General features: G+C 40.8%; 2 protein-coding genes across 3 annotated transcripts; one reads left to right on the top strand and one right to left on the bottom strand.

Annotated features, from left to right (window-relative positions):
- Positions 1-16: 16 nt before the first annotated feature.
- Positions 17-11,034, top strand: LOC109877263 (N-acylethanolamine-hydrolyzing acid amidase). Its single transcript, XM_020469561.2, has 11 exons — positions 17-1,261; positions 1,664-1,828; positions 2,012-2,135; positions 2,321-2,411; positions 2,494-2,579; positions 2,701-2,873; positions 6,922-6,984; positions 7,073-7,139; positions 8,317-8,345; positions 8,727-8,796; positions 10,502-11,034. The coding sequence occupies exons 1-11, from the start codon at positions 1,095-1,097 to the stop codon at positions 10,520-10,522; spliced, it is 1,056 nt and encodes a 351-aa protein (XP_020325150.1). The 5' UTR covers positions 17-1,094; the 3' UTR covers positions 10,523-11,034.
- A 6,474-nt stretch (positions 11,035-17,508) lies between these two features.
- LOC109871597 (bone morphogenetic protein 6) lies at positions 17,509-20,934 on the bottom strand. 2 transcript variants are annotated; one of them, XM_020462507.2, is made up of 5 exons: positions 20,682-20,934; positions 19,754-19,920; positions 18,620-18,700; positions 18,401-18,534; positions 17,509-17,776 (listed from the first exon to the last, which is right to left on the bottom strand). In XM_020462507.2, the coding sequence occupies exons 1-5, from the start codon at positions 20,834-20,836 to the stop codon at positions 17,636-17,638; spliced, it is 678 nt and encodes a 225-aa protein (XP_020318096.1). In that variant the 5' UTR covers positions 20,837-20,934; the 3' UTR covers positions 17,509-17,635. The 2 variants fall into 2 exon arrangements, with proteins under 2 accessions (XP_020318096.1, XP_020318104.1); XM_020462515.2 differs by having other exon boundaries at positions 18,620-18,697.
- Between the last annotated feature and the right edge of the window lie 3,376 nt (positions 20,935-24,310).

The raw sequence follows: 24,310 nt of genomic DNA, 5'->3' as shown, positions 1-24,310 counted from the left end.
TTGGGAAAAAGAAAGACGCTTGCTTGTGACTTGGATGCATTCAAGATCTGCAATGTGTCACATTGTTTCGGCTTTTTGATTGAGCACATCAAGATATAAATAGTCAATGTGACTTTTTCTAATCACAGTCACAATTATTTCTTTCTTATGAAGCATTGTTTTGCTGTAGGCTTAACGAAAAAAGCATTTTTATGAGAAAATTATAATGAAACTGTTTTGCTCTGAGACCGGATGTGCGTTCAGTTCACTTGAACGTTTGCTACGTTGAAGAACGGTTTGTACTGAACGACACGTTACCCGCAAACGTTATTGTATGTTCTTGAACAGACTTCGAACTACGGTTTCTCCGGTTTGGTGGGTGTGGCTTTAAGCAATGAGTGACGTTTTAAAGGGGAGTGGCTATTCTAACAGCGTTCCCCAACTGGTTGTGCAGCAGATATGCGGTTGTCAGATGATATACTCTCACCTTGAAGCGGCAATCTGCAGTTTAAACAACAACAAAGATTTGGCAATTTTTTATTGTACCTTTACTAGGCAAGTCAGTTAAGAACAAATTCTTATTTTCAATGACGGCCTAGGAACAGTGGGTTAATTGCCTGTTCAGGGGCAGAACGACAGATTTTGTACCTTCTCAGCTAGTCCAATGCTCTAACGACTAGGCTACCCTGCCGCCCCAAACGGCTGAGGCTGGAGAATTGTAACCACAGAATTCAAAGACAGAGCTATTGATTAAAGAACTGACCATCCATGAGATCATTAAAAGTTTTAACCATGTTTTGAAGCTATATAGAGTTTGTTTACAAAGGAGTAAAACAAGTGTATATTTTGGATTCTGATGGAGTTACAGTTTAACTAAGTCCATGAACAATGTGTAAGATATACTCTACAATAATCAATTGCTATATATCATTAATTTAAATGTCCGGAAATGTTACAATCGCAGATTGCCCCTTTAACCATGCTCACAGGCGCTACCCCAAAAGAGAAACAGGAAGTTATGGAGAAGTTGCAACGATGTTGCCTGTAAAGTTGCGCCCATTTGAATTGGAACGCACAAGTTCCTAGGCTACTGCCATATCCGCGAAAAGGGCACGATGTTATCAACATTGCTCCTGCTTGGTCTGGTCGTTTCATGTGAGTCAGACTTCGCTCCAGCTGTGGTCAACGTCAGCTTGGATGATCCCCCAGAAGTGCGATGGGCGCCTCTATTTAAAGTTTTTGATGTCGACTACCTGGTGAAAGCAGGTGCTGAAGTGATTGAGTAAGTGCTTAATTAGGCGGAATGCCTATTTATAGAAGTTCTAGTTGCCTCCAAAAGTTGGTTTAATAATATTAGTCTCAAACTGTAAAATATAGATTTTTGCTTTAATGTCACATGATGGACAGGACTTTTGATTATGTAGCCTAAACATGAATTGCAGATGTTTTACGTCAACTTCAGTATATGGACATTGATCAGACTTAACCAGTTATTTTCACTTACCATTTAATATGACAAAATAAGCCATGATATGTTATTTCCTTAATATCTGTGCTTGCAGTTTAAATATGTATGAATATCTGCAGGCATACAGTATGTTGACCGACACAATGTGAGTAGCCTAAGCTTGCCCATGGTGTTGATTAATATTAACACCTAAAACGTAATATTTTTTTTTTGCAGTGCCACTGTTCCAAAATGGGTGCATCATGCGGTAACTCCGGTTGTGGAGGCCTTGGAGAAGTATGTACCACCTCCATACGCAGGGGAGATCAGAGGAATGGCCTCATATTTTCGAGGGAGCCTTTCCGATATCATCCTTCTCAACTTTGCCTATGAGATATCCGCGTATGTATGAACTGATCTGCTTTACATGTAGGCCTACTGATACAAATGCCATTCAACCAGTTGAAACAAGAATGTAGTCACAGCTTCTTGTTGTCAGAAGCACAATGAAGAAGAATGAAAGTATGTGTTGTAAGAACCCCCCCCCCCCCTTCATGACTTAACACGCTCCTATTGCATCTGTAGGTTTTGCACTAGTATTGTAGCTCAGGACACAAGTGGACGTTTGTATCATGGCAGGAACCTTGACTACCCACATGATATACTCCGGAATCTCACCATCAATGTTCTCTTTCTCAAAAATGGAACGGTATGTTACACATGGTTACACAGCTCAACCTTTATATCTGCAGTTTCACTTCTGCAAGGCCAAGGTGTCAATCAGCTGATAATGCCAGAGAACTTAGTTTGGGCACTGTGAAGTAAATCTGGAGTGTGATGTTAGGCTGAAAAAGGGTAAAGTAAAATCCCCTCCTAATTACTCAACTTTTCCAGGTGGCTTATCGTGGTACATCTTTTGCTGGCTATGTCGGGCTGTGGACCGGACAGAGTCCAAATAAATTCACAGTCTCTGGTGACCAGCGTGGTAAGGATTCACTTTATCTAATTGTCCAGGATACATCCATAAAGGTGTGAGTCAGTCATTTAAGGCAGTGTGTTATCATCAGGTGAAGACCACTGGTGGAATTGGTGGAAGAACTGGGTCTCTGCTTTCCTGCTGAAAAGATCTCCAGTCAGCTGGCTGGTGAGAGAGGTAAGTCAGGAAGTTTAACCATCAACATCCACAAAAATCAACACTTTGCTAACCACAAATGACTATTATGGCTTGTCTATTCACCTACTATTGTGGCTTGTCCTTTCTTGTTTTTCTTCAGACGTTGGAGGAAGCAGCAGACTTTCAGGATGCTGTGATGCGGCTGTCCAAAATCCCAATCATCACAAGTGTGTACTACATCGTTGCCGGAGTAAAGCCTGGGGAAGGAGTGGTGGTTACCAGGGACAGGAAGGGCCCAGCTGATATCTGGCCTCTGGAACCCTTAAATGGAGGGTAGGAAATGAGGGGTCTCTTCCATAACACAAATTGTATTAGTTTGTTTTAAGAGCTGCTGAGATTTATAAAGCTGAGCTATGCTAACTGTTATCATTGAGTCTGACCCATATTTCCAACCTCCCATTTTTATATTAAGTCAATCAATCAATCAAATGTATTTATAAAGCCCTTTTTACATCAGCCGATGTCACAAAGTGCTCTACAGAAATCCAGCATAAAACCCCAAACGGCAAGCAATGCAGATGTAGAAGCGTGGTAGCTAGGAAAAACTACCTAGAAAGGCAGGAACCTAGAGAGGAACCAGGCTCTGAGGGGTGGCCAGCCCTCTTCTGGCTGTGCTGGGTAGAGATTATAACAGTACATGGCCAAGATGTTGAAACGTTCATAGATGACCAGCAGGGTCTAATAATAATAATAATAATAATAATCAGTGGTTGTAGAGGGTGCAACATGTCAGCACCTCAGGAGTAAATGTCAGTTGGCTTTTCATACCCGATCATTCAGAGTTAGAGACAGCAGGTCCAGGACAAGGTAGCACGTCCGGTGAACAGGTCAGGGTTCCATAGCCGCAGGCAGACCATTTGAAACTGGAGCAGCAACACGACCGGGTGGACTGGGGACAGCAAGGAGTCATCAGGACAGGTAGTCCTGAGGCATGGTCCTAGGGCTCAGGTCCTCCGAGAGCAAGAGAATTAGACGGAGCATACCTCAATTCACACAGGACACCGGATAAGACAGGAGAAATACTCCAGATATACAGACTGACCCTAGCCCCCTGACACAAACTATTGCAGCATAAATACTGGAGACTGAGACAGGAGGGGTCGGGAGACACTGTGGCCCCACCCGACCATACCCCCGGACAGGGCCAACCAGGCAGGATATAACCCCACCCACTTTGCCAAAGCACAGCCCCCACACCACTAGAGGGATATCTTCAAACCACCAACTTACTACCCCGAGACAAGGCCGAGTATAGCCCACGAAGATCTCCCCACGGCACCAACCCAAGGGGGGAGCCAACCTGGACAGGAAGATCACGTCAGTGACTCAACCCACTCAAGTGACGCACCCCTCCTAGGGACAGCATGGAAGCGCACCAGTAAGCCAGTGGCTCAGCCCCTGTAATAGGGTTAGAGGCAGAGAATCCCAGTGGAGAGAGGGGAACGGGCCAGGCAGACAGCAAGAGCGATACGTCGCTCCAGTGTCTTTCCGTTCACCTTCACACCCCTGGGCCAGACTACACTCAATCATAGGACCTGCTGAAGAGATGAGTCTTCAATAAAGACTTAAAGGTCGAGACCGAGTCTGCATCTCTCACATGGATAGGCAGACCATTCCATAAAAATGGAGTTCTATAGGCGAAAGCCCTGCCTCCAGCTGTTTGCTTAGAAATTCTAGGGACAAGGAGGCCTGCATCTTGTGACCGTAGTGTATGTATAGGTATGTACGGCAGGACCAAATCGGAAAGATGGGTAGGAGCAAGCCCATGTAATGCTTTGAAGGTTCAGAGTAAAACCTTGAAATCAGCCCAAGCCTTAACAGGAAGCCAGTGTAGAGAGGCTAGCACTGGAGTAATATGATCACATTTTGGGGTTCTAGTCAAGATTCTAGTAGCCGTGTTTAGCACTAACTGAACTTGATTTAGTGCTTTATCCAGGTAGCCGGAAAGTAGAGCTTTGCAGTAGTCTAATCTAGAAGTGACAAAAGCGTGGATACATTTTTCTGCATCATTTTTGGACAGACATTTTCAGATTTTTGTAATGTTATGTAGATGGGAAAAAGCTGCCCTTGAAATAGTCTTGATTTGTTTGTCAAAAGAGAGATTAGGGTCCAGAGTAACGCCTAGGTCCTTCACAGTTTAATTTGAGACGACTATACAATCATCAATATTAATTCTCAGATCCAACAGAAGATATATTTGTTTCTTGGGACTTAGAACTAGCAACTGTTTTGTCTGAGTTTTAAAAAAGTCCTGGAGAAGATGTTGGCAACTCAACTTCACTCACACCTCAGCACTAACAAGCTTTATGAGGCGCTCCAGACCAGCTTCAGACTCATGCACAGTACTGAATGCTGTTAATGACCTGTTCCTCTTGGTCTAAAAAGCCCTTAATGGCATCGGCCCAGAACCCAGAGCAGAACCATGGGGGACCGTGCCTTTTCCTCCCACCCACCATGTCTTTGGAACTCCATCCTGACAATCTCAGGGCTGTTCAGACTGTTGGGGCTTTTCAAGCAGGCCTGAAGACTCCTCTTTATCGGCTGGTCTACCCTTCCTCCTAGACTTTGTTGCTTTTATGATATGGTTATATATACACAGTGGGGGGAAAAGTATTTAGTCAGCCACTAATTGTGCAAGTTCTCCCACTTAAAAAGATGAGAGGCCTGTCATTTTCATCATAGGTAAACTTCAACTATGACAGACAAAATGAGAAAAAAATCCAGAAAATCACATCGTAGGATTTTTTATGAATTCATTTGCAAATTATGGTGAAATATAAGTATTTGGTCAATAAAAGTTTATCTCAATACTTTGTTATATACTCTTTGTTGGCAATGACAGAGGTCAAACGTTTTCTGTAAGTCTTCACAAGGTTTTCACACACTGTTGCTGGTATTTTGGCCCATTCCTCCATGCAGATCTCCTCTAGAGCTGTGATGTTTTGGGGCTGTTGCTGGGCAACACGGACTTTCAACTCCCTCCAAAGATTTTCTATGGGGTTGAGATCTGGAGACTGGCTAGGCCACTCCAGGACCTTGAAATGCTTCTTACGAAGCCACTCCTTCGCTGCCCGGGCGGTGTGTTTGGGATCATTGTCATGCTGAAAGACCCAGCCACGTTTCATCTTCAATGCCCTTGCTGATGGAAGGAGGTTTTCACTCAAAATCTCACGATACATGGCCCCATTCATTCTTTCCTTTACACGGATCAGTCGTCCTGGTCCCTTTGCAGAAAAACAGCCCCAAAGCATGATGTTTCCACCCCCATGCTTCCCAGTAGGTATGGTGTTCTTTGGATGCAACTCAGCATTCTTTGTCCTCCAAACACGACGAGTTGAGTTTTTCCCAAAAAGTTATATTTTGGTTTCATCTGACCATATGACATTCTCCCAATCTTCTTCTGGATCATCCAAATGCTATCTAGCAAACTTCAGACGGGCCTGGACAGGTACTGGCTTAAGCTGGGGGACACGTCTGGCATGGCAGGATTTGAGTCCCTGGCGGCGTAGTGTGTTACTGATGGTCTCTGGGTTCTGGGATTTTTGCTCACCGTTCTTGTGATAATTTGGCACCACGGATTGAGATCTTGCGTGGAGCCCCAGATCGAGGGAGTTTATCAGTGGTCTTGTATGTCTTCCATTTCCTAATAATTGCTCCCACAGTTTATTTCTTCAAACCAAGCTGCTTACCTATTGCAGATTCAGTCTTCCCAGCCTGGTGTAGGTCTACAATTTTGTTTCTGGTGTCCTTTGACAGCTCTTTGGTCTTGGCCATAGTGGAGTTTGGAGTGTGACTGTTTGAGGTTGTGGACCGGTGTCTTTTATACTGATAACAAGTTCAAACAGGTGCCATTAATACAGGTAACGAGTGGAGGACAGAGGAGCCTCTTTAAAGAAGAAGTTACAGGTCTGTGAGAGCCAGAAATCTTGCTTGTTTGTAGGTGACCAAATATTTATTTTCCACCATAATTTGCAAATAAATTCATAAAAAATCCTACAATGTGATTTTCAGGATTTTTTTTTCTTCTCATTTTGTCTGTCATAGTTGAAGTGTACCTATGATGAAAATTACAGGCCTCTCATCTTTTTAAGTGGGAGAACTTGCACAATTGGTGGCTGACTAAATACTTCTTTGCCCCACTGTGTGTATATATATTTTTTCTATTTACTTTTATTTTATGCACTTTTAGATAATTTTCTTTTCATTATACAAGAATAAACACATGTATTATAATACTATCAGCAGATATTGGGCTTTTAAAATAAGATGCCAAAACTTATCGGGGTGTGTAAATGAAGTGTAGTGTCTTTTCCTACTATAGGTGGTTCAGAGTAGAGACCAACTTCGATCACTGGCTGCCGCCTCCTGCAAAGGATCATCGCAGGTAAGCATACTGCTCACTTTACATGACTCCATGATTATAATTTCATTGATTTTCATGTGAATGGATGGCTTATGTATCTTTCTTCCAGAGATGCAGCCAACAAAGCATTAAATGCAACTGGTCAAGATAATATCAATATGGATACAATGTATAAGGCAAGTAGATGGCTGTATGTTATTGCTGAATATTTGTTTAGATAGTATTACATTTGACAATGTTATACTGTATCATTGACTACTTTTTGACGACAAGTTATCCTAATAGCAAATTCAGAAATACAGTGCATTCGGAAAGTATTCAGACCACTTGACTTCCACATTTTGTGGAATAATAATGACAAAGCCAAAACAGTTTTTTTTTAATGTTTGCAAATGTATTATATATTTTACATTAGTATTCAGACCCTTTACTCAGTACTTTGTTGAAGCACCTTTGTCAGCGATTACAGCCTCGAGTCTTCTTGGGTATGACACTAGAAGCTTGGCACACCTGTATTTGGGGAGTTTCTCCCATTCTCTGCAGATCCTCTCAAGCCTTGTCAGGTTGTATGGGGAGTGTCACTGCACAGCTATTTTCAGGTCTCTCCAGAGATGTTAGATCAGGTTCAAGTCCGGGCTCTGGCTGGGCCACTCACGGACATTCAGAGACTGGTTGGCTGTGTGCTTGTCCTGTTGGAAGGTGAACCTTGGCCCCAGTCAGGTCCTGAGCGCTCTTGAGCAGGTTTTCATCAAGGATCTCTGATTGTTGGAGTGCTGCAGAGATGGTTGTCCTTCTGGAAGGTTCTCCCATCTCCGCAGAGGAACTCTGGAGCTCTGTCAGAGTGAAATTCAGGTTCTTGGTTACTTCCCTGATCAAGGCCCTTCTCCCCTGAATGCTCAGTTTGGCTGGGCGGCCAGCTCTAGGAAGTCTTGGTGGTTCCAAACTTCTTCCATTTAAGAATGATGGAGGCTACTGTGTTCTTGGGGACCTTTAATGCTGCAGACATTTTTTGGTACCCTTCCCTAGATCTCTGCCTCGACACAATTCTGTCTCAGAGCTCTACTGACAATTCCTTCGACCTCATAGCTTGTTGTTTTTCCTCTGACGTACTGTCAACTGTGAGACCTTTTTATATAGACAGGTGTGTGCCTTTCCAAATCATGTCCATGCAATTGAATTTACCACAGGTGGACTCTTGAGTCTCATAACAAAGGGTCTGAATAATTATGTAAATAAGGTATTTCTGTTTTAATTTTTTTTTTAAAGAAAAGGCGCCTGAATGCACTGTAAAACTGTATTTATTTTTTAATAAATGGTTTATAAGCATCTTAAATCAGTAATTTTGTCTCCCAGGTCCTGTCAATGAACCCAGTATGTAACAGGTAAGGAAGAAGAAGTTTGTTTATTATGTCCTCATTTCTCTCTCTGGCATTCCCCAGTGTGAATCACTGTGTGAGCAGCAGAAGGGAGGGTTTTTGTGCAACGAACATTGCTTTCACTTCCCTTTGCCTTACCACAGCAATAAAGTTAATAGGCCTCTGTTATGAAACTGTCTGAAAAAATGGCTGTAGTGTATTGTCACTGAAGATCTGAGTAGAATTGTCCCTGTTTTGAAGCTTTTCATGTTTTCATGTCACACTGGTATTTAAGTAGGTTTCCATCTTACCCATACATGCACTAACTGTGATTTGTATGTTTCATATAACTTTCTGTGGGTAGATGAGTGTGTCTTTTATATTAAAAACATGTTCCTTGTTTCCCAGGATTACTGTTTTCACAACAACAATGAGTGCAGCCAGCCCTGAGAAATACAACACAGAGGTCAGACCAGAGGTAATGAAACTATTGACATGTCTAATCATTGACTCTCAGTTGTGTCCCAATTAGGGCTGTCATAGTTCATCAGTTAACTTTTTGTAATGTCAGTGTACCGTGATTAATGGCATTGTCGGAAAGCATTGAAAATCCTCTGAAAACAACCAAAATACATAATCTATACAGCTAAAACAATGCGATGTTAAAACAAGTTGACGTTGAGTATGGTTACATGCACACAATAATGTGATTAATGTGGATAGTCAGATTAATATAATAATTCAATTAAAACGTTTATATGCTTTGCAAGAAGAAAGGTTTCCCTGTTTGCATGGACACATCTGAAATCAGGCTACCTGATGGCACACTCTTAAAAGCAGAAAATCGGCAATCAAAATAAACATTCTACCACAGCGACCATGATATTTCTGAGAAGCATATTTTATTCTGAGTACGGACATATAAAGTTTGTATGTGAAAACTACTTTTAAGACTTATTCATTCAGTTGTTCCCAACTCACTTCACTGAGCTAAAGAGGGAGGCTCGCTTGGCTGGTGCTAGCACATGTGCAGATCAGAATGCAGATTAAGGTGTTTAGATGTCCTAATAATTAGAAAGTAAAAAAAATTAAAAATAAGAATCAGTTTATGCCCACTTCGATTCTGACCTTACACCGATTAAGATGAGCAGAGTAAGGTGTTTACATGACTATTGCATAATCAGTTGTATTAGTGTGCATGTAAACATACTCATCGAGGTTAAAGAAAGTGTGCTTTATAAATTAACTTGATTTTGCTAACCGTTAAGCTGGACAAAATCAAGATGTCAATATTCTTGTAATGCTATCTGTATAAAAAACTAATCTTAATTTACAGCTCTAATTTGAGCAAATTCTTAATTTGCGGCCTCCCGGGTGGTGCAGTGGTTAAGGGCACTGTACTGCAGTGCCAGCTGTGCCACCTCTGTCGTAACCGGCCGCGACCGGGAGGTCCGTGGGGCAACGCACAATTGGCCTAGCGTCGTCCGGGTTAGGGAGGGCTTGGCCGGTAGGGATATCCTTGTCTCATCGCACACCAGCGACTCCTGTGGGGGGTCGGGCGCAGTGCACGCTAACCAAGGTTGCCAGGTGCACAGTGTTTCCTCCGACACATTGGTGCGGCTGGCTTCCAGGTTGGATGCGCGCTGTGTTAAGAAGCAGTGCGGCTTGGTTGGGTTGTGTATTGGATGGGCGCATGACTTTCAACCTTCGTCTCTCCTGAGCCCGTACGGGAGTTGTAGCGATGAGACAAGATAGTAGCTACTAAAAACAATTGGATACCACGAAATTGGGGAGAAAAAGGGGTAAAAATAAAAAATCTTAATTTGCGATTAATTGTGATTTATCACAGCAAGTTCTGCAATTTACCTCAATTGTTTTAAACTGTTTGACAGCCCTAGTCCCAATACAATACACAATGTTTACTTACAATGTAGTTGGTTAGTAATAGTTGATTACTTACAGTATGCTTTATATAATGTCATTATATTAATCCCATTGCCCTACTAACTAAGCATATGTCCATTCTCAATGTTCTATACTATGGTGTAAAGTTCTGTAAATTAGACCTACTGCATTATGTATGGTCATGCGCACATCACTGATGTTGCAGATCAAAACATTTGTTTGACATGCAAAGCATCATTGTGCTTGTTGATTTAACCTTCTGTTTCCTGTGTTTCCAGGGCTGCCATAGCAATGAATAAAGCTGAGTCGTGGACCAAAACCATGATTATGTTGTTTTCCAGAAAGGGCAGAGCAGAGATTTTCTGCATTAAAAGTGCCTTTTTTAAATGTTTTATTCCATGAGTTATTTATTTTTTTAGGTGATAAAATGTAATATATTTTTTACCCAAAATGTTATTTGGAAATATGAATTATGATTATGTCCACACACATTGAGTCTAGTATTTTAGAGTGGTGAACATGATTATATTTAAATAACGCTCATTTAATTTTGATGAATTCATGCAACATAAAATGCCTTATGTGAATTTATACAGATCATCCACTGTCAAAATGAGTAATAAAACTAGTAATACAAATCCAATGTTTCTACATTGTTGACCTAGCAGAGAGCTACTGTTACTGCCACAAAATTAATACATCAGTAATACAAACCTTTTGAATTTTAGAAATAATACAGAAATAATGTCTCTGGTGCCTGCATGTGAAATATTCATTATTTAGAGAAGAATGTTAAAACAAGTGTTACGTTCCCCAGTGTCTGTGTTGTGGGCTCGGGTATGTGTGTATTTCAGGAAAATGGCTTCCTGGATTTCCCCAAGCAGCTGATTGGTCGGCCCCATTACGGATTGGAGCGCTGGTCCCGCTCTCTCGTCAGGAGACACAGCTGTCCGCAATTACCCACTCCTTCTGCATCTGGATAAAAGCCAGTGTTCCTTTGGTAGGAGAGAGCTTCTTTGTATGTCCTGTTTCGTTATTGGGCTGTATACGTTTTTGTGAAGGGTTTTGTAGCCGGTCTTGTTGAGGTTTGTATAGGTCAAACTGACTGTTTTTTTCATTATTGAAATTGTTCACTTTAAAGTTAGTAGTTATTTAATTTGTTCCCAGGGGGGAAGGGGATGGTACATTGGGAGTGTTTAGGCAAGAGGCCAGCGGGCATACATATACCCGTAGTATGTACTCTGTCTATTCACACTAGGTAAGACCTGGGCGGCCCACCCCAGTACTTTGGTTAGCGCACCAAGTGGCGTTAAAGTTAGGTGGGTAGGCAGGTAAGGTAGGAGAGAGGACTCTAACTTTCTTTGCGTTGGTTCCGTCCAGCCCCTTTCCCCCACATTACTGTGTTAAGGAAATAAATTCCCAGTAAATGGTCATTTACCTGCAATCCCATACCTCTTTCACTCCACGGGGAGTTGGTTGTAGCAGGGTGCTGCGTTTCCTCCTTCAAGAGGCGTATGTAACAACATGTCAAAGCCAGAAAATATTTTTGCAAGGTACAAAGTATAATATATATTTTTAAATACACCATTTACATCTTTCAGAGCTGATAAGGTACATGAATGATCGAACCTTACACAGGATTAAACCGTTTTTACCAAACGTAATGAAGCTGTTTTGACAACCACAATGTGTTTCATGTCAGCCCTAACTATACAATACAGTAGGTCTATTCCATGAACAATAATGTGATTTATAGTTTGAAAGAAATCCCCAAACTAGAGACATTCAAAGTAACACCTCAAAACCCAATGTTTTGATCTGCAACATCAGTGATGTGAGCATGACCATACATGATGTAAAACATTGATAATGGACATATGTTTAGTTAGTAGGGTGATGGGGTTCATGGGAACATGATCATGTACAGAATATAACATGTAGAATCTAAAGTATAAAACAGTTGGAGAATGGACAGGTCTATTAAGTATGGCAATGGGGGTTGATGGGTCAGATACACAGAGGAGATGATCAGTGTGTTGAATTCATCCAGGTAGAGCACTGGCACCAGGTGTTGGGATGCAGGTTTGCAGCAGGAAACCTAAAAAAAGGAAGGACACTGCACTTAATTTACACATCCAAGAGTGAACAACCTGATATGTTTTGGTATCTTATTTTAAAAGCCCAATATCTGATGATAATATTCTAATAATAATAAATTACATTTGTAAAGCCATTTTCAATATACAAGAATAACCAAAAAGTGCATAAAATAAAAGTTAAAATAGAAAAATTGGTTTTAAAAAACAATGCAAATGTATATAACCATACCATAAAAGCAACAATCAAAGTCTAGGATAAAGGGTAGGCCAGCCGATAAAGAGGATTCTTTAAAAAACAACAGTCTAAACAGCCCTTAGATTTCTTGGAGTTCCAAAGGTGTGGTGCATGGCAGGAAAAGGCACTGCCCCTGTTTGTTTGGAGCCGGGTCCTGGGTGCATGAAGCAGTTTGGCGTGACTTGACTGTAGGGTGCGTGGAGGTTTGTAAGTGGGGAGTAGATCTGACAGGTAGGCAGGCCCAATGTCATTTAGGGCTTTGTAGACAAGGAAGATCATTTTAAAGTCAATTCTTTGAGGGACAGGTAGCCAATGGAGGTCAGCAAGGATGGGGGTTAAGTGGACAGACTGGTGGAACCCACAGGCCAACAGTGTGGAGCGCACCATCCCTCACAGGACTCCCCTCTAGAGTTAATGCATGTGCTCCTTCCACCACGACCACAACTTAAAATAACGTTTAAGCTACACTATAAAACATTGAAACTACACAAAGATAGATTGCAGGTGCCACACTGCAAACGCATTACTAAGCAGTTTTTAGTCAAACACACATTTTGCAAATACAATGCACATGTGCTGTTATTCCCTCTGACTTCCATGGAAACATATATTGGTGCTTTGTCTGTACAAGGGATCAAATAGAATGTCTTGTTGATCTCAGTGAAAGGTAACAGGTTAAAGGTTAGTTCCTTGATGATCTGATTGGTTGTCAAACTAGTTCACCCAGGAAATGGTAGACTGAAACTGACAGAGCAGATATCTTAACAGACAAATATGATTTAATGGTAAAATTCAGACACTATGTGACTACCATATGTCTTATTTTTTTTACCACAACACAGCTGTTGCACTTTCCTTATTTATTTTGTTTTCCTACCTCTTTCAACCCCCTGAACAAATCTGCTACTGGACAGATCATACCTAATTTACTTAATTGTATTTCTGAAGTCTTTCAGTTCAGATGCTCAATCTCTCTAGGAAGCAACCTTGCTAAGAAACATAACTATATTAAAATACTGTAGCTTTTTAAACTGTTATCTGATGGCTACTTCCAGTACAGTGACCTTTCCTACTATAGGTGGTTCAGAGTAGAGACCAACTTCGATCACTGGCTGCCGCATCCTGCAAAGGATCATCGCAGGTAAGCATACTGCTCACTTTACATGACTCCATAATTATATGTTCATTGATATCATGTGAATGGATGGCTTGATGCCATCCAGAGATGCAGCCAACAAAGCATTAAATGCAACTGGTCAAGATAATATCTATATGGATACAATGTATAAAGCAAGTAGATGCTTGTATGTGTTAGGTGAATATAAGTTTAGATAGTATTACAGTTGACAATGTTATACTGTATCATTGACTATATTTGACTACAAGTTATTCTCATAGAAAATCCTCACTGGGCCCTACACACTCACTGGGCCCTACATACTCACTGGGCCCTACATACTCACTGGGCCCTACACACTCACTGTGCCCTACACACTCGCTGGGCCTTACAAACTCACTCACACACATACTCCATCTGCTCACACACACATAATATGCACATACATTTATACTGACTCCACACACACACATGCACACCCACTCACATACAAGCTGCTGCTACTCTGTTTATCTTATATCCTGTTGCCTAGTCACCTTACCTCTACACATATCTACCTCCATCAATCCAGTATCGAAATTGTAAATATGGTATTGGAACTGACCCTGTAATAGTATACTTACTTACTTATTGTGTTCTTCATATTTCTTCTTCTTTGTTTTTTTCCCCTAGTATTACATTGTTATTGATTATTGCATTGTTGGGTTTTGAGTTTGCAAGGCATTTCACTGTACTTGTGTATGTGACATTGAATCTTGAAGGTATGTAACAGGTAAGGAAGAAGAAGTTTGTTTATTATGTCCTCATTTCTCTCTGTGGCATTCCCCAGTGTGAATCACTGTGTGAGCAGCAGAAGGGAGGGTTTTTGTGCAACGAACATTGCTTTCACTTCCCTTTGCCTTACCACAGCAATAAAGTTAATAGGCCTCTGTTATGAAACTGTCTGAAAAAATGGCTGTAGTGTATTGTCACTGAAGATCTGAGTAGAATTGTCCCTGTTTTGAAGCTTTTCATGTTTTCATGTCACACTGGTATTTAAGTAGGTTTCCATCTTACCCATACATGCACTAACTGTGATTTGTATGTTTCATATAACTTTCTGTGGGTAGATGGGTGTGTCTTATATTAAAACATTGTCCATTGTTTCCCAGAAGTACTGTTTACACAACAACAATGAGTGCAGCCAGCCCTGAGAAATATAACACAGAGGTCAGACCAGAGGTAATGGACCTACTAACATGTCTAATCACTGACTCTCAGGTGTGTCTCAGTTGTGTCCCAAAACCCAATGTTTTGATCTGCAACATCAGAGATGTGAGCGTGACCATACAAATAGGTCTTATTTACAGAACTCTACACCATAGTATACCATAGTATAGAACAATTAGAATAGATATACAGTTGAAGATGGAATTCTACATACATCTTAGCCAAATACATTTAAACTCAGTTTTTCACAATTCCTGACATTTAATCCTAGTAAAAATTCCCTGTCTTAGGTCAGTTAGGATCACCACTTTATTTTAAGAACGTGAAATGTCAGAATAATAGTAGAGAGAATTATTTCTTTCATTTTTTATTCCTTTCATCACATTCCCATTGGGTCAGAAGTTTACATACACTCAATTAGTATGTGGTAGCATTGCCTTTAAATTCTTTAACTTGGGTCAAATGTTTCGGGTAGCCTTCCACAAGCTTCCCACAATAAGTTTGGTGAATTTTGGCCCATTCTTCCTGACAGAGCTGGTTTAACAGAGTCAGGTTTGTAGGCCTCCTTGCTCGCAGATGCTTTTTCAGTTCTGCCCTCAAATTCTCTATGGGATTGAGGTCAGGGCTTTGTGATGGCCACTCCAATAGCTTGACTTTGTTGAGCTTAAGTCGTTTTGCCACAACTTTAGAAGTATGCTTGGCGTCATTGTCCATTTGGAAGGCCCATTTGCGACCAAGCTTTAACCTCCTTACTGATGTCTTGACATTTTGCTTCAATATGTCCACATCATTTCCCTTCCTCATGATGCCATCTATTTTGTGAAGGGCACCAGTCCCTCCTGCAGCATAGCACCCCCACAATAGTCATTATGGCCAAACAGTTCTATTTTTGTTTCATCAGACCAGAGGACATTTCTCCAAAAAGTACGATCTTTGTCCCCATGTGCAGTTGCAAAGCGTAGTCTGGCTTTTTTTTATGGCGGTTTTGGAGCAGTGTCTTCTTCCTTGCCGAGCGGTCTTTCAGGTTATGTCGATATAGAATTTGTTTTACTGTGGATATAGATACTATTGTACCTGTTTCCTCCAGCATCTTCACAAGGTCCTTTACTGTTGTTTCTGGGATTGATTTTCACTTTTCGCACAGAAGTACATTCATCTCCAGGAGACAGAATGCGTCTCCTTCCTGAGCGGTATGACAGCTGCGTGGTCCTATGGTGTTTATACCTGTGTACTATTGTATGTACAGATGAACGTGGTACCTATTTCGCAACAAAGCATCCTTCACTCATGCTGCCAAACATACCCTGGTAAAACTGATTATCATACCAATCCTTGACTTCAGTGATGTCATTTACACAATATCCTCCAACACTCTACTCAGCAAATGGGATGCAGTCTATCACAGTGCCATACCAAAGCCCCATATACTACCCACCACTGTGACCTGTATGCTCTTGTTGGCTGGCCCTCGCTTCATATTCGGCGCCAAACCCACTGGCTCCAGGTCATCTATAAGTCTTTGCTAGGTAAAGCCCCGCCTTATCTCAGCTCACTGGTCACCATAGCAGCACCCACCCGTAGCACGCACTCCAGCAGGTATATTTCACTGGTCAACCCCAAAGCCAATTCCTCTTTGGCCACCTTTTTGGCCACCTTCCAGTTTTCTGCTGCCAATGACTGGAACAAATTGCAAAAATCACTGAAGCTGGAGACACATATCTCCCTCACTAACTTTAAGCATCAGCTGTCAGAGCAGCTTACAGATCATTTCACCTGTACAATGCCCATCTGTAAATAGCCTATCCAACTACCTCATCCCCATATAGTTTTTTTTCTTCTCCTTTGCACCCCAGTATCTCTACTTGCACATTCACCTTCTGCACATCTATCTCTCTAGTGTTTATTACTATATTGTAATTACTTTGCCACTACGGCCTATTTATTGCCTTACCTCACTAATCTTACCTCATTTGCACACACTGTATATAGATTTCTCTTTTGTGTTATTGATTGTACATTTGTTTATTCTATGTGTAACTCTGTGTTGTTGTTTGTGTCGCACTGCTTTGCTTTATCTTGACCAGGTCGCAGTTGTAAATGAGAACTTGTTCTCAACTGGCCTACCTGGTTAAATAAAGGTGAAATAATTTACTTTTAATTTTAAATCAGGCTTTTGGAAGCATCTTCATGGGGGTGGGAAATTGTTCCCAAGGATGAACCAGAGGTCTACAATAATTTCTCTGAGGTCTTGGCTGTTTCCTTTTGATTTTCCTATGATATAAATCAAAGAGGCACTGAGTTTGAAGGGAGGCCTTGAAATACATCGAAAGGTACACCTCCATTTGACTCAAATTATTAAAATTTGCCTATCAGAAGCTTCTAAATCCATGACATTTTCTGGAATTTTCCAAGCTTTTTAAAGGCACAGTCAACTTAGTGTATGTAAACTTCTGACCCATTGGAATTGTGATACAGTGAAATAATCTATCTGTAAACAATTGTTGGAAAAATTACTTGTGTCATGCACAAAGTAGATGTCTTAACCGACTTGCCAAAACTATAGATTATTAACAAGAAATTTGTGGAGTGGTTGAAAATTTTGATTTAAACTTCCGACTTCAACTGTATGTTTAGATGGGGTTTATGTGAGTATGGGAACATGACCATGTACAGTATATAAAATGTAGAGTATGGATCTTATTTAGAGAGCTCTACACTATAATATAAAACCGTTGGAGAATGGACAGGTCTATTAAGTATGGCGATGGGGGTTGATGGCTGGTGTGCAGCTGCAGTCCCGGGTCAGATACACAGAGGAGATGATCAGTGTGTTGAATTCATCCAGGTAGAGCACTGGCACCAGGTGTTGGGATGCAGGTTTGCAGCAGGAAACCTAAAAAAGGAAAGGTCACTGTACTGTAAGTAGCCAACAGATAACAGTTTAAAAAGCTACAGTATTTTAATATAGTTATGTTTCTTAGCAAGGTTGCTTCCTAGAGAGATTGATCATCTGAACTGAAAGACTTCAGAAATACAATTAAGTAATCAGGTATGATCTGTCCAGTGGCAGATTTGTTCAGGGGTTAGAAAGAGGTAAGGGCACATAGTGTCTGAATTTGACCCTTAAATCATTTTTGGCTGTTAAGATATCTGCTCTGTCAGTTTGAGTCTACCATTTCCTGGTTGAACTAGTTTGAGAACCAATCAGATCATCCAGGAACTAACCTTTAAACCTGTGACCTTGTACTGAGATCCACAAGACATTCTATTTGATCCCTTGTACAGATAAACCACCAATAGACGCTTCAATGAAAGTCAAATGGAATAACAGCATGTGCATTGTGTTTGCAAAATGTGTGTTTGACTAAAAACTTAAATCACATGCCAATTTTTCTCATTAATTCTTAGTGATGCATCTGCAGTGTGACACCTGTAATCTATCTTTATGTAGTTTCAATGTTTTATAGTGTAGCTTTAATGTTGTTTTAAGTTGTCGTGCAAGGTGCACATGCATTACCTCTGGAGGGGAGTCCTGTGAGGGAAGGTGCGCTCCACACTGTTGGCCAGCAGGGTTCAGCTGTGTGGTGCAGGCTGCACACTGGGTGAAGGTAAACCTCTCTGGGTAGATGATCCAGTTCTGCCAGCCCAGGTCTAGCAGAGACAGACAGACAACACACCACATGTCACTTCACATATTGGAAACCATCCTGGGAAGGTTTTTCAGTGTTTGTCAAACCTTGTATGTAGATCTTAGAGACCAGTTGACAGCAGTGTGGCCCTGTTGTATTTCCAGAGAACTCTTGCTGGGAGTTTCCTGCTGAAATAGAGAATAACAGTCAGTGTTGGGAAAGTTACTCCGAAAATATAGTTTACCAAGCTACCAATTACTTAACACTGGAAGAAGTTAAGCTAAACTAAAGCTACTGCTAAGAAACATATAGTTTACTTAACTAAAGTTACTTTGAAAAAGTAGTTCACTACATCCAAACTACTTTGTGAAAAATTAGTCTAAAATTTCATAGACTACAAATTGCAAGAACAGTTTACTCAGGAGTCAGACGTTAACATAATGTGTAATTTAGCCTATTAAACACAAAAACAATGTTTCAAGTGAAAATTGGGAAGGTCTGATGCTGAAAAAGAAAGGAAATCTTGCCTACTTTACCCATATTTTTTGTTATTTTTGCAAAAAAAGTAGTGTGTAGTTCCAGTAGTCTCTTTCTATTGGCACAAGCACTGTTCACACCCCTCTTGTTGGCTGAGAGAACATTTTGCAAGTTTAAAGCTTATTTCCTGCAATTCTTTACATTTTGCCATGGGTGGGGGAGGGGGCAGAGAACATGTTGCAGTTTTAAAGCAAATTTTCTTGCAATTCTATATATTTTGCCATGTCTAATGTGTATTCATGGAATATTTCAGTGACTCAACCATTACAACAAAATCGACGGGCAAAAAAAAACCTAGCTAAAAAACGTTAGCTGAAATGGGCTAGTTGATCTGTGCATTTCTCACAAGTTATGAATAGCTCTCTAAGGTATATATAATGACTGACTCTACTATTACAACGTTCAAGAGTAAGTTGAATGCCGGACTGAGTTCCTTAAAAAATAAACTGAGCTACACCACTACATGGCAAACAAGTAATGAACTAGTGAAAACACTACCAAGATTTGAATTTAGTTCAACTACCACCATTCTACTGCAAAATCTAATTAAATTACTAATTGAACAAACAATAATCATGTCAGACTTCAACAAATCTGTGTAATAAGTGACTCAAACAAATGGTGGGAATCTCAGACTATTATCTAATGTAATAAAAGTGTTCACTATCAGTGATGCTCTTCTGAGTTACATTACACAGCTTTACCGTTGCTGTCCAGTGCTGTCTGAGAGTCACTGCGTTGGGTTGTGAACGCAGCCATCCACTGCTCCCTGAGTGAGGCCAGTCCAGTCCCCTTCGTCTGAGGCTCTCTCTGCAGGTTCAGACCCCTCAGAAGGAAATGTTTGATGTCTGACAGGGGTTCCCCTTGGCAACTGCAACAAGTCAATAAGGGGACCATTACTCCCCAGATTTCTTCATACAGTAGCCTACTTGACGATCAACATCTCAATAAAATGCATTTCCTTCAGCCAAGAAAAAAGGCAACAATCTTCCCTCATGCCTTCCACAATTTTGATGCAATATGCATATATTTATCTAAGACATAGTTTGACATTGAAACCATAATAAAGACATGATTATACACCAGGCTTTTTGACATCACAGTGTGTTCAGAGAACAGGATGACATTGATATGTCTTTAGAATGGGTAAATGTATGGTGTCTAAAGTTGAAATAACACTGTTATTTTCTCTGATCAAAACACCCCCTTTTACTGATTACATTAGCATGTCAGTTTTAAAGTACTTTGCAATGGAAACACACATTTATTTAAATTAACTTATGTCTAACTATAACATAATCGGAATAGGTTATGAAGTAGGTTATACTTTAACCTATTAACTCCCAAAACTGATTGATGTCATCAACGATGTAGATCATTTCATCAATGAAAAGCATAACATGCATTCACTGTGAATTTAAAGGTCACATTGACTGATAACGCACAGTGATGTTCCATAATGTATTGCCTGCATAATTGTAATTATCATACTCTCAATAACAAATGACCCCCCAAAAATGGAATGCAACATTTGCCCAACAGCCTGCTAAGAAAGAACGTCTATCATAATTTTCTTCAATCATATCTTTGATTATGACTTCCTTGAGAGTATCTACTCCAGGTGTGTCTCACCTGTTCAGGGTGATGACTGGAGCAAAGTCTGTTGGAGTTGCTTTGGGTTTCTGCCCTGAGGATTTCAGAATAAAAGTTTCTCCCAGGGGCCAGCTAGAGAGCATAACCATCAGATATCGCAAGATAATCATCTTTCTCTGCAGACAGATTGACATCCAAGTCAGATTCCAATCAAATCATTGGTGTGGTTCTTGTAGTCCTATTCAGAGAGGAAAGGGGTCTGCTGACTGCTTTGGGATGTGTTTGAGTGAAGTGATGCTCGATGGTCTGATGATCATTAATTGTGTAGATGAGGAGTGACCTTTTGCTCGTCGTTAGAAACATGGGAACATGAGTATTATCTATTCACACACCAGATTGACCTTGGGAGATTTCACTGTCCTTCTAGTGTGAGATGCCATGAGGGGAGAGAGCGAGAGAGAGAGATACATGCACGCGCACACACACACACACACACACGGACACACATACAGAGTGAGAGAAAGGACACTTTGTTTTTCTTTGACTTGTCTTTATTGGCCATGGGGTGTACTACCGAGTCTATGTAGCAGTTTCCTCCAAGATGATAAGCCAGCAGGTGTTTTTTGGGAGTAAACATTGAACTGTTCATAACACTGTTGATGTAGGAAATGAGGTGCATTCAAGATAACAAAACCACAGGAAAAAAGTATGATATGGAATGGAATAAATTCTAACACAATACTGCACAGTTGAGCCATGCTCATTGTCATCTGCCTTGTCTCTCCACACAACTTCATTAGCCATAACACTAACCCTAACATCATGTCCACATCCTGGCTCAACCCTAACAATAACCATAACACTAACCCTAACATCATGTCCACATCCTGGCTCAACCCTAACAATAACCATAATCCTAACACTAACCCTAGCTCCATGTCCACATCCTGGCTCAACCCTAACAATAACCATAACATCATGTCCACATCCTGGCTCAACCCTAACAATAACCATAACACTAACCCTAACATCATGTCCACATCCTGGCTCAACCCTAACAATAACCATAACATCATGTCCACATCCTGGCTCAACCCTAACAATAACCATAACACTAACCCTAACATCATGTCCACATCCTGGCTCAACCCTAACAATAACCCTAACATCATGTCCACATCCTGGCTCAACCCTAACAATAACCCTAACACTAACCCTAGCTCCATGTCCACATCCTGGCTCAACCCTAACAATAACCATAACACTAACCCTAACATCATGTCCACATCCTGGCTCAACCCTAACAATAACCATAACCCTAGCTCCATGTCCACATCCTGGCTCAACCCTAACAATAGCCATAACCCTAACACTAACCCTAGCTCCATGTCCACATCCTGGCTCAACCCTAACAATAGCCATAACCCTAACACTAACCCTAGCTCCATGTCCACATCCTGGCTCAACCCTAACAATAACCATAACACTAACCCTAGCTCCATGTCCATATCCTGGCTCAACCCTAACAATAACCATAACACTAACCCTAGCTCCATGTCCACATCCTGGCTCAACCCTAACAATAACTATAACACTAACCCTAGCTCCATGTCCACATCCTGGCTCAACCCTAACAATAACCATAACACTAACCCTAGCTCCATGTCCACATCCTGGCTCAACCCTAACAATAACCATAACCCTAACCTTAGCTCCATGTCCACATCCTGGCTCAACCCTAACAATAACCCTAACCCTAGCTCCATGTCCACACCTGGCTCAAACCATCATGCTGCCCAAAGTTAAATAAGGTTGGAGTAATGGAGAGGACGGTGTTTCACTATCACATGTTCGTGATCTTTTAAATCAACAAAAATATGTCTACAAACAATCGTAACAGCAACAGAAAAATTGCTTCAACAGCTTTCTCCAAATACTGGTGGTCTCAACTAACAAAATAATGGATGATCTGACTAGAGCGGTCCAATACCTGAACAACAGTTTTCAGTTCTACCAGGGAGAGGTGGATGTCCTGAAAAGGATTTGCAGTAAGATGACAACAAACTCTAAGTCCACGCGAGATGACGTCAGCACTGTCTGTGAATCAGTGGTGGTCGTAAACCAGATGGAATGGCATATTGCTGCAGAATGCTGGGGTAGCCATGCTGGTTAAGTGTGCCTTGAATTCTAAATAAATCACCAAATGGGTTTGATGGATCGCGGAAAAAGAGCAGGAATAGGCTTTTGTAGGCTACAGTCCAAGCTATGTGTTCCAATGGTGTGACTGCTGTCCGCATCCAAAGTTTATCCAACTTGAATAAACTCTTGGAGGTAAGGATGACTGCAGTGGTGTGGTCTACGGTGATACGGACATCACTTATTATTGATATCTACATAGAGCATTGATGTGAATCACACTGCTGCTCTCTCAATTAGCTATTTGCGTCTTGTGGATTGTGGTTGTTGTGGACGGCTGTTCACAAATCTAAATGTGTATTTGAACCCAATAATGGTTGAATTCAAGAAGTTTAAGCTGCCTATCAATAATTGTTTTTGAAACCAGTGGACAGCCAGTGAAATGTGCGCTCTTGCAACAGCTGCACAGTGTGGATCCCAGCCTATGGAATAATAGTGGGTATTTTATTGCTCAATCTAATTCCTGCTGATAGTTTTCTTTTATCCATAGGCCTAATGTTCAAACTCACACACTTTTGATAGACTTAAAGGGACTATCTGTAGTTGCTAAATCAATTTTTGGACTTATAAATTATATATGTATATATATATATATATATATGTGTATATATATATATATATATATATATATATATATATGTGTATCCATTGATTCTTGAATAATATAACTTATAAATTCCTTATGCACTTAGTTCAACTGTCACACTCCATGAGAACCCAAAATATAGGCTTGTTTTTCTCCAGTGTTTGTAAACATTGTAAATGTAGGCAAATACTGTATAGCCTCATAACATTGTTAAAACAATCATTTTGATATCATGGATGGTCAGTCCTTGCATCCATAGCTCTGTCTAATAATCTGAGAGTGGTTACATTTCTCCAGGCCCATCCCTCAGCTTTTTACCAAAACAATTTTGTTATTTTTTCATTTGTGGATTTGTCCTTTTAACAGCTGCATATTATCAAGATATCAAAGTGTCACCAACAAAAATGTAAACAATAGGCCTATAGCAAATGCAGCATATGGCATTCACTTTTCACATGTAAATATATGCTCAAAGCTCAAAGCATGCCATTCCATGAGCGCAGCATTTATTTTTCAACTCGAATCAATGAGCCTAATCAATCCTCCATGACAACAAAATCATAAACAATAGGGCTGGCTATTAAATCCATATTAAGTTTCCAGTAAGTCTTTGTCACTCTGTATTTAGAAACCAAGTGAGATCCCCTCAAACAAACACACAAACCTCATACCTAGCAATCACTTTGATACAGACAGGTGTAATCAACGAGGAAGTCATGGTACGACCCCAAACGACACACGTTGACCTTTAACAGGTACAGTATGCCATCCTTCTATATAAAGAACAGTCTACTCTAGCCGCATCAAGTCATTACCCAGCCTAATCCACTCTAGGCTTGTTGCCTTGATTAAGCCATAATGCCAAACAAGCCACACCAGAGAACAA

This window comes from Oncorhynchus kisutch, linkage group LG3, assembly GCF_002021735.2.
Source record: "Oncorhynchus kisutch isolate 150728-3 linkage group LG3, Okis_V2, whole genome shotgun sequence".
NCBI lineage: Eukaryota > Metazoa > Chordata > Actinopteri > Salmoniformes > Salmonidae > Oncorhynchus > Oncorhynchus kisutch.
This window is presented reverse-complemented; position numbering and strand designations above follow the sequence as displayed.

What these genes read in the sequence shown, in the direction of transcription:
- LOC109877263 (XM_020469561.2), top strand. Translation starts at nt 1,095, where the DNA reads ATGTTATCAACATTGCTCCTGCTTGGTCTGGTCGTTTCATGTGAGTCA. An exon ending in AGTCTCTGGTGACCAGCGTG is followed by an intron (nt 2,412 to 2,493) that starts GTAAGGATTCAC and finishes TGTTATCATCAG; the next exon opens with GTGAAGACCACTGGTGGAAT. An exon ending in ATATGGATACAATGTATAAG is followed by an intron (nt 7,140 to 8,316) that starts GCAAGTAGATGG and finishes TTTGTCTCCCAG; the next exon opens with GTCCTGTCAATGAACCCAGT.
- LOC109871597 (XM_020462507.2), bottom strand. Translation starts at nt 20,836, where the DNA reads ATGTCAATCTGTCTGCAGAGAAAGATGATTATCTTGCGATATCTGATG. An exon ending in CCAGTCATCACCCTGAACAG is followed by an intron (nt 19,921 to 20,681) that starts GTGAGACACACC and finishes GACTTGTTGCAG; the next exon opens with TTGCCAAGGGGAACCCCTGT. An exon ending in CACAGGACTCCCCTCCAGAG is followed by an intron (nt 17,777 to 18,400) that starts GTAATGCATGTG and finishes TTCCTTTTTTAG; the next exon opens with GTTTCCTGCTGCAAACCTGC.